The sequence below is a fragment of the Mus pahari genome, chromosome 4 (assembly GCF_900095145.1).
Source record: "Mus pahari chromosome 4, PAHARI_EIJ_v1.1, whole genome shotgun sequence".
Taxonomy (NCBI): domain Eukaryota; kingdom Metazoa; phylum Chordata; class Mammalia; order Rodentia; family Muridae; genus Mus; species Mus pahari.
In genome coordinates this window covers 98,610,315-98,620,913 of record NC_034593.1, presented here as the reverse complement: position 1 = coordinate 98,620,913, position 10,599 = coordinate 98,610,315, and the positions used below count along the sequence as shown (strand labels likewise).

The window sequence follows — 10,599 nt, the reverse complement described above, 5'->3', positions numbered from 1 at the left end:
ACTCACTTTGTAGACCAGGCTGGCCTCGAACTCAGAAATCCGCCTGCCTCTGCCTCCTGAGTGCTGGGATTAAAGGCGTGCGCCACCACGCCCGGCTCCTCTCCCGTTTTCTATCCCCTTCCATAAGCAGAATAATTATCTTTTGTTTCTAAAGCAAAGTTCCTTGAACCTGCATGGAAGAGTAAAGAGAACATCTTGTACAGAAGTCAGGAAGCTTGCAAGAGGAAAGTTGTTGGGAAAACAGCAGATATTGGGCTGTGGGCAAGGGGCTTTGGAGTTAAATGGGCAGCTTGAGTTAACTAATTTATCTTGAGATAACTCCCATCCTGTGCTTAAGTTCCTGGTCTGTGCAGTGAGGGAAATGCCAGCTACATTTTCAAGTTGCTGTGAGATTAAGTGTTGTATTATAACCATGTAGTTCATGTTGCTGAAATAGCTAGAGAGAAAGTAGGGTATTCGTGTATATTTCTGTCTCTTGCACGAAGCCCTGCAAGGTTAGAAATTCTGTCCTTTATCTTGTATTTTAAACATTCAGAAGTATGCCCAACACACAGAAAGTAGATGAACATTGAAGACTCATTTTAAACCGATTGATAAGTAAGTTAACTTCTTTGCACTTCGAATAGCCAACTATTCCTGTCTCACTGTTTGCAAATACTGATGGCTGCATTTGTATGTGTTCCTGTGTGTGCTTGAATGTGGAAGCCCAACATGACGTCAGGTGACACCTGAAGTGCTCTTCACCTTCGTTATATGTCAGGGTCTCCAGCTGAACCAGAGCTTGCCATTTGGCCAGTTTGGCTAGTCAGCCTGCCTCAGGGGGTCCCTGTGTCTCGGATGCTGTCATTGCAGACACCCGGCTTTTATGTGGTCCCAACTCCACTCGTCGAGCATGCAGCAAGTAGTTTTCTCGCTGAGTCGTCTCTCCAGACCTACAAATACTGACTTCTAGCTAACTTTGCGCTGTAGACTTGGGTGAGATCGTGAGTGTTTTTAATATAGTAATTAATTGGCATTTTGGCTTTTGTTTTTCTCTTATTCAGGGAGGTGGTGCAAGCAAATTGTGTTCACTGGAGAAAGAAGTTCTCGTTTATGTGCAAAATGAGCGCCAGCGCCTCCACCGGCATCCTGGATCCTTGTATCTACAGAGTGTCTGTACGGAAGGTACAAAAATAGCCTATTATTTCTCCCCTTTCAGAAACCATAATTAGCTACAGTCACCAACTCACTTCATCTAGATCTGCATAACGGTAGAACTATAACTTCACACCTACAGTAATAGATTAAATTTCCTTGGAAGATAAGGTAGAAAACCTGAGGTTATTCTAACTCGAGATTCAAAAACACCTCAGAGTCACTGTACATGTGAGTATTAACCACACCTGTATTAGTTTCGGAACATGCCTATCTGCAATAGGAGTTTCTTCAACTCTCATTCTTTACTTATTTTTATGTATTTTAAAATTAATATTTTCATTAATTCCTTGAAAAATTCATAGTGTATTTTGTTCAGACTTACTCTGCTCCCCCAACTCTTCCTGCACATGCCCTCTGCGCCTTCACTGCCCCACCCACCAACTTTGAGTTTTCTTAGGTTTCTGATCCAGTTCAGTTTGTGTTGCCCAACTGTTCTTGGGGAGTGGGGCCTGCCCTGGAGTGTGGTACATCATTAGAGAAAACTGACTCCCTCTCCCAGCAGCCATCAAAGCCATTATCTCCTTAGCTAGGCAATGAAGACTTGGATTTTTTTTCCACGTCCCTTCCCCCAGTGCTGGGATTTACCTGGATGGAGCTCATGCAGGTCTTGTGTGTGCTGGTCACAGTCGCCCTGAGTTCTGTGTGCGTCTGTTCTGTTGTACTTCCCTGAAACTTTCCACCACCTCAGGCTCCTGTCTGCCACCTCTTCCCCACACATGCCTGGGTCTTGTGAGGAGGGGTTTGATATAGACATGCCACTGAGTCACATATGGCTCAGCACTCCCAAGTTTCATATTCTCTGCATATTGGCCAGTTGAAGGTCTTCGTGTTAATTTCCATCTACTACAAGGAGCAGCTTCTCTGAGGAGGGCTGAGCGAGGCTCTGATCTGGAGTTCTGGACCAGATTCCAACAACCCTCTGTTCTTTAATAGGTATTGTTCTGGCTACTTCAACCAGCTATACCTAATAGCGGCCTTGGAATCAGGTGTCCTTTTCTTTATATTCAGAAAAACCAAGGCTCAGAGAAATGAAGTAACTTGCCCAGACTTAAAATTTTATTAAATTGTTAATAAATGATAAAGGGAAGACTCAAACACAAATCTCTGCCCTCCTTTGTATGTATTTTATTTTTATGTATGAGGTTGAGGGAATGTACATGTAAGATCCTGATTTTTTTTATTTAAAAATAGCAATCCATTAATCACTGCTATTAGTGAATTAATTATCAGCTTTAAAATAGAAACTTCATGATAGTGGCAAGCCTGTAATCATGGCAACTGGAAATGCAGAGACAGGAAGATCCCAAGTTCAAGGCTAGCCTGAACAACAGTATAGCAAATTTAAAGCTAGCCAAGGCTATGTCACCACTTTGCCTTTATAAATGAATATAAATGAAGACCCAATGGTGTGTTTTACATTTTGTACAGTTTTTTGTTCTGATTTTTTCAGAAGCAAGAGCTCACTAGATACCTAAGGCTGGCCTTGAACTCAAGGCCAGTTCACTGGCCTTGAACTTCCTAAGGCTGGCCTGGACGTGTGTCACTCATGATCTTCCTTGCCTCCATCTCCTAAGTATTGGAATTACAGGCATGCCACCATGCCCAGCTTTATATGTATTTTAAGTTACCAGAGTTCATGTATGTGTGAGCAAAGATAAAGACTTAGAATGAGAAATGTGAGTCCCTTTGGTCTTTTCCACTCCAACCTGCATCTTTCTGTGTCAGATAGAAAGCTATATTCTTACATTGCCATCCCATGTTTTGAATGAATTGATAGCAGTATGCTGGGGGTAGCCATGTCCCAGCCTTTTTTATATTGCTTGATACACTCCGTTAGAATATAATAAATGAATATGTACAGAAATTATACTACAACTTGTAAGACTTTATGGAAATGGTTGTGTTTGGAGCAATGGTAATTGAGCAGAGGCTTCTGCAGAGGAAGTTTGGCACAGTGAATGCTTACACCAACCTGACTTTGAGCCCCACGCATGCTGAAACGTACCAACCGTGAGACCTCAGGCAAGTCTGAGTTAGTACTTGATTGTCTGGGAATGTAGGGATCAGCTGAGAAAACAAAGCATCCACCTTCACCGTGCTGCTTTGACTGCCACTCATTCACTGAAACCCTGTCTGAATATACTTCTAATCACGATGCTTAAATGTGCTAGTCCTTGGAGTTTAAGAAAAACAAAACATATAACCAACTTAAGGTAAAACCCACCTACAAATCAAATAAGCTCAAACTCTAGTAAGACAAACAGAAACAATTAAGTGCCAATTACGCCAGGACGTACCTCAGATAAACCCTTTCTTGTATTATAAGGGTCTGATATATTTGTTAGGACATGTCTTAGTTTACTTCCCACTGCTGTGATAAACATTATGGCCAAAGCAACCTGAGGAGGGACAAGTTCATTTCATCGCACAGGTCACGCCGTGAAGAGAAGTCAAGGCAGGAAGTAGAGGCAGGAACGAAAGCAGAGGCCATGGAGTAACACTGCCTACCTGCTTGCTCTGCATAGCTTGCTCTGCCAGCATCTTTATACACCCCAGCCCAGGAGTGGCACTGCCCACCAATCACTAATCAGGAAAATGCCCCCTTAGGCCTGCCTAACAGTCGATGTAATGGAGGCCTTTTCTCAATTGAGGTTTCTCTCTTCCTGGATGACCGAGCTTGTGTCAAGATGACAAAAAAAAACCCCAAGCAGCACAAGTCATATGCTAAACAGTCCCAAAGAGTCAAGGGCTTAGACAAAGCAGTGGAGAAGCTGTGTCAGAACTTGGGGTAAATGTTGTAGCTCCACCACCTGCAGCATATGATTCCATCCGTAGAGCTAAGGGGCAGCTCCAGCCTTGTTCTCCCTTAAATAGTGACATGGGGACAGACATGATTCAAAAGTGGCACCTGTGACTTTTATATGCATCCCGCTGGTTAGAACCTAGTCGTGTGACCCACACCAAACTGAAAGGCTCCAACCGTCATCCGTGGTTGGGTGGCCAGTAGGTTCCAACGTTCCAGAAGAGTCTGGTAAGTTGCCAATAATCTCCTGCTGTATTTGACTACTCAGGGTTATTCTACATAACCCTTCCTAACTATTGTATAAAAGAAGTATCAGAGGAACCACCTACTTAAACATGTTGACCATTGCCCCCCCCCAAAAAAATGTCATAAGCAAAGTCACAAATTAGGGGAAAATATTTGTCAATCAGTCAAAAAATGAATATAGAAAAAACACTTATACACCGTGTAAAAGAATCAACAGCATTTATAAGAAATTGACAGGTGTCGATATATTCCCTCCCCCAAAAGTATTATAAAAATACAAAATATACACAATCTTACACAGATTAAAACTACAGATTAGGCACCATTTTATGAAAAGATCTGATAAAGATTGAATTTATTAGAGAACCCTGCTGCCTTGACACAGGGAAGCAGCCACCAGTCAACCAGAGTTCTGGACCTCTTACACTTTACTTTCTGGTGAGAATTGGGTAACAGGAAGCAAGTGTGTAGCAAAATAAAATAAGTTCAGATAGCAGTAAATGTTACACATTCTTAAAAATTTGATAATGGAGAACAATTTAGGGAAGAGTGTTGCTGTAGAACATTAAGGAGGTATCTCTGCTCCTCCTGCTCCTGCCCCTGCCCCTGCCCCTGCTCCAGCACTGGGGTAGAAGCAACACATGGCCCCACCTGAATTTTTACATGGGCGCTGTACATCTGAACGAGGTCCTCATACTTGTACAATCAACACTCTTAACAACTGAGCTATCCCAACATCACTCTTTGATAGGTAGGCTGGTTCCCAGGTACAGAGAAGACAGGCATGTGCCACCATACCTGATTCATTGGGAAATTTTAATAGGAGACACATTTATAACAGTGGTTCTCAACCTGTGGGTCATGACCCCTTTGGTGGGGCCAAATGACACTTTCCCAGGGGTTGCATATCAGATATTTACATTACAGTTTATAACAGTGGTAAATTAATGTTATGAAGTTGCAGTGAGCTTTATTTGTTTGGTTAGGTTTTTTGTTGGGGGGGGGTGTTGTTCGTTTTTTGTTTTTGAGACAGGGTTTAGAGTTTCTCTGTGTAATACTCGCTCTCCTGGAGTCCTGAAACTCTGTAGATCAGGCTGGCCTTGAACTCAGAGATCTGCCTGACTGCCTCCCAAGTGCTGGGATTAAAGGTGTGCACTACCACACCCAATGCAATTAAATAATTTTTATATTGGGGGTCACTACACAAGGAACTTATTAAAAGGTCACAACATTGTTGCAGGAAATATTAAAAAAGCACCATCCAGTGCTATCACCGGCTACTCTCGGCCCCGGCGACCCCACTGCCCCCATGGCTAACCCCGTGCAGTGACTGCCCATCTTGCAGTTCTCTTGCTGCAGATTCTGTTCACATTCCCAGCCATCCACCCCCTTTGGTCATCAGTCCTAAATCCCAGTAACCTGGTAAAATCAAAACTCTAGAGGCTTGTAATTTATAAGTCAGATTTATATCAGTAATTCTCACCCCACAAAACACCCACACAATGAACTCAGAGCCAATTGATATTGAACTAAACTGTCCACCTGGATTGGACAAATTGTCCTGTAATTATCCATCTCTTATATGATATTCATATCTACCTGTGGCTATTTAAAGCCACACAGAATCTGGATCGTCTTTCTCTTCCTCCATCTTCCTTCCTTCTCTCTGTCCTCTCTCTCTTCCATCTTTAAAAATCTCTGCCTGACTTCCTTTTCCAATCACAGGCTTCTTGTTGTATTAATATTTAAACTAAGTGGGGGAAATTCTGCTACATAACATTCACAAAGTTGAGAATCACTATTTCATAAGGTCATGCTGCTGCTTTGGGGGTGGATGAATTGGCTTTAATATCTCAGAGTAGAAATGCTTAGGTTCAGGGAAAGCAGTTTTACACAGAGAGAGTCCATTAGTTGGCACAACCAGACATCCAACTAAAAGTACAGGTTTCTATTACATGGAGAGTGAGAGCAAATAACTAAGGTACAGCTAGCAATCTTTCTGTAGAAGCTAAAGAAAGGAGGAAAGGAGAGGCAGGAAGAAGAGCAGCCAGGGAAGCAGTAGGTGTGGTGTGGGGAGGTGTGTTATCAGGGAGATGTGGCATCGGGAGTGTGGCATCATGGCATCAGGGAGGTCATTGGTCAAGCCATCACATGCGTAAGAGACTAAGATAAAAGCAGGGAGCTTTTAGCTTCTGCAAAATGAAGATCCTGAGCTACTAGAGAGGGAAAATGAGGTCAAATCCAACTGAAGAGGGTTGACTAGAGTCAGGTAGAGGTTTAAGATTTTTTTGAGTTTTGACCATAGACAACAGCACTGAAAATAAGCAAGTCAAGGAGCCACGGAACACCTAGAGGATGTTTCCTTTTGTTTGTTTAAGAATGGCACCATTAAAGGATGTGAGAACGACCTGATACTGAAGATATGCCGATAGTTCATATGGACTAGAAACAGTGGCAGGAAAGGGAAAGAGTGGCAGATAGTCCTAAGTAATGCCAGAGCTCGCTGTGGACTGTCTGGGCTTCCCTAAATTCAATGTGTAAAAGATAGGCGTGCTAGATACTGTGTCAGAGTCACAAAAGGGAAGTGACAACTCTTCAGTAAACATGCTCTCAAGGTGACTCTGGAGAAAGGAAGCTCTCTGCGATAATAGAGGAAACACTGCACAGTGTACCCGGCTTTGTCCTGAGTGCCTTACACTTGGCCCTCACAGCCGTGTGGTATCCCAAATGCAAAAATGTGGCCGACAGCCCTGCCATCCAGGAAGCTGAGGTGAGTCACTTGAGGTCCAGGAGCCCAAGGTCAGTCTATGCAGCATACAGAGACTCCGCATCAAAAACTAAATAAATACATTAAGTTACAAGCAAAGGGAAATTTTTGGTCATTTTAAGATATTATTATTGATTTGAATAGTTGGGTTGTGGTGTTTACTAGCATATAAATGTCTACTTAGGACTTGTTTGACACACATTTAGTCTTAAATCCTTCATCATATAATGACCTTGCTTATAGTGTTTTCTGTATTTGCAGGAATTAAAAGGTGGGAAAGCTTATGCAAAGGTAAGGAAATGTTCTTTAACTCTCTTTGTAGTTCATGATGTTGCTATTGCAAGCTGTAGGTTTTTAATTGTTACTCAAGCTTAGCTCATTTTAAGTACAGCAAACTAGAGATTGAATAATTGGATCTAACAAACTATTAGAATATTCTTTCTGGGGACTGGAGAAATGGCTCAGTGGTTAGGAACACGGCCAGTTCTCCAAAGGACCCAGGTTGGTTCTGTTCCCAGGACCCAAATGTGACTAGAACTGTGTCTGTAACTCCAGTTCCAGAGGCCCCAACCCCTCTTCAGGCCCTGCATGCACATGGTGCCCAGACATACATGCAGGCAAAATACCCATACTCATAATAAAAATAAATGAATCTTTTTTAAAAGGAGTATTCTGGGAACTAATTGTGGGCTGTTACCCTTTAGTATTAGCCTCCCTACCAGAGAATGTTCTCTGGTTTCCTTGAAATCATAGCTTACTGATAACAGAATAATTAGCTATGAGATATTGTTGCTCCAGGATTGGTTCATCTACTGACTAAAGAATGTGGTCAGGGATCCATTATCCCCTCCCTCAGTGATGACCTTAATCTCGATAGCAATACCTCAACATCAGATGTTTAGTTGCTCAAATTTTTTGACATAATTCATATGCACAAAAACCTAGCTTGTCTCTTTATAGTATTTTGTTGAATAAGTAAGCATTTCCTAGATATTCTTAGAGGAGTCTATCATATGTTTTATTGAGTCTAACTCCTAACCCCTAACCATCTGCGGCCATAAAAATGGGTTGCTATTGTTAAATTAGACCAACCACAATGTAGCAATGATAGGAGGATGGGTCCCTCTATATGCACAAAGGTAAGTACAGAGATTGACTCTCTGGGGGAAAACGGATGAACAGGGTACAGGGCATTAGGCAGGCAGATAAGCCAGGTCTACTGTTGCTGGTTAACTGTTCATGAATTTATTTTCTCTCCTAAGAGCTCTTAAGACAATATTCTCTCACCTTTTATGAGACTTATTGCCTTAGACTATGCCCACGTTATTTTCTATTGACAGCCCCTGCTGGCCACCTGCTTAGTCTGGTCCCTGTTGTCTAACTCCATCTTCCTTAGTCCTGCCAGAATGATCTTTCTAAAATTAAAACGTGATTATATCATTCCCCACTTTTAGTTTCTCAGTCATTATTCATTGACTGTAAAGGAAATTGGAAATTCTATAAGCTGATAAAGAAGACCCATTGTGGTTTGCAAATCCTTTCTGTTACCTCATCTCTTCTACCTGCCGCCTGTGTCCTCTGTCTCTCTTCTCTCCTGCCCCCCATCCTTAGGAAGCGTCTTGCTGTCGTACCCTTCTGAGAGTATCTATCTGTGCTATTTTAGCTTCTTTGCCTTGTGACTTGACACCATGCATGTCTTCCTCCCTCCCCTTATCCTGTCAACTCATGTATCATTAAAGATTCAGCTTAGTCATACCTTCCCACTGAGAACTTTTCTTCTCCTCTCTCGCGTGTCCTTTACCACAGCATTTATCAGCACCGCGGGAATTTGCTTTCTGTTTTCCCATACCAAACTGTGAAAGTAAGAATAAAGGACTCAAGGATATAGCTCAGGGCACAGCATGAGATAGGCTCTGGGTCCCATCCCTAGCAGCAAAAATGGGGGAAACATTCTGTATCCCCAATTTATGCCCTATGTTACCTGAAATACGAATGTGAACAATTACTTTCTGAATCAGCTAATGTCTATCACAAATCTGGTATATATATATATATATATATATATATATATATATATATATATATATGCATGACATATTTATAAGATATATGAAACCTGTGTATAGATAGATATTCATGTGACAATTATCTTGATGGAGCCAAAGAAAGTCAAAAGGAAATACGGACTCTGTGACATACTGCTGTAATGTGTGTAACGTGAGTTCTTTGAAGACAGAATTCTTTTCATTCACCTCACTGTTCTCCAGGGTCTAGATAAGAGTCTGGCAAATAAAAGGTGCATTGGTGTGTTGCCTTCTTAAAGGTGACTGTCTTGTTTGGGGTTTGCCACTACACTGAAGTACAACACACTGGATGACTTAAACAAAATACGTTTAGTTCTCACCATTCTAGATGCTGAGAAGTCTAAGGTCAAAATGCCAGCTGAGCCCGTGTCTCTGGAGAACCTGCTCCCTAGTTTGCAGATGACTGGCTTCTTCTCAGTGTGTCACCATGTGGCAGATTGCAGAGAGAGGGTGCAAGTTCTCTCCTCGACTGAAAGTGCATTCATCCAGGCCTTAGGGTAGGGATAGAACACAAACTGAGGCATATGCAGGGCCCTGGCTTTGATCCCCACACCGAAAGTGGAGGGATCTGTCTATGTGGGCTTCCATCTCATGGCCTGATTACCTCCCAACGCCTCCACCAGTCTATACATCCTACTGAGGGTTCAGCTTTCAACATAGGAATTCTGGAGAAACAGAAGCATGCAGTCCAGAGCAGAGACCCTTAGTGACCATATAAACAGTATTGGAACCATAGATGGTAAGTTGATGGGCAGATAGCCTTTATGTAAGACTCCTTTATTAGCATTGGAACCTTCATGTGAATAGAACTGGACAGTATTAGATTGTCTAAGAGAGTGAGTTCAAGAGCGTTAATGGCATTGAGTTGACTTTGACAGTTTATGGCCAGCAGAGATAAGGGGTGAGGAGGGAAGGGGTGAGTTAATTTATGCAGATGGTCAGAGATAACATAGACAACTCTTTCAAGAAGGGTTGCTCTTGTGGTTCTTCTTTGCTTTTGTTTCAATGGAGGATGAACTGCAAAGTGATCCAATAATCCAGAGAGACGTAGGACAAGTCTCGGTTTATTCCTTATGGTAGGAGAGGTCCCAGCATGTTTGTGTGCTGGTGGGAATCAATGGTCTAGTGGGGAGGGGTAAATTAGAGTGCCAAAGAGCAGGGGAAACTACAGAAGAAACACAGTAAGCAAGAGGCCCCAGGAGCACAGCCGCATCATCCCAAGTATCTGCGTGGGAAGGCAGCGGAGGCCGGGTGCAGGCAGGCGAGTGGCTGTGGCTGTCAGAACGAGCTCCTGGAAGGATGATTAGTGCTCTCGGTCACCCTTAGTTTCCAAGTGAAATAGACAGCAAGGCCAGCCAGAAGGACAAGAGCAGGAAGAAGCGCTGGAGCTTTAAAGGGGAGACACATAGGAAATAGATGATCAAGTAAGTTACATGTGTCTTCACATACTCACACAAATGTTGCTTCGCATGGACCTACCCTGGCCTGTTCTTCACTGAGAG

At 42.7% G+C, this 10,599-nt stretch overlaps 1 protein-coding gene across 1 annotated transcript in view; it reads left to right on the top strand.

Annotated features, from left to right (window-relative positions):
- The window catches only part of Fam102b (family with sequence similarity 102 member B), a 55,921-nt gene that overhangs the window by 22,834 nt on the left and 22,488 nt on the right, over positions 1-10,599 (top strand). Inside the window, exons 2-3 of the mRNA XM_021195964.2 lie at positions 1,044-1,164; positions 7,275-7,304. Of these exons, the coding sequence (XP_021051623.1) occupies positions 1,044-1,164; positions 7,275-7,304 (151 nt within the window). The remainder of the gene's footprint in view (positions 1-1,043; positions 1,165-7,274; positions 7,305-10,599) is intronic.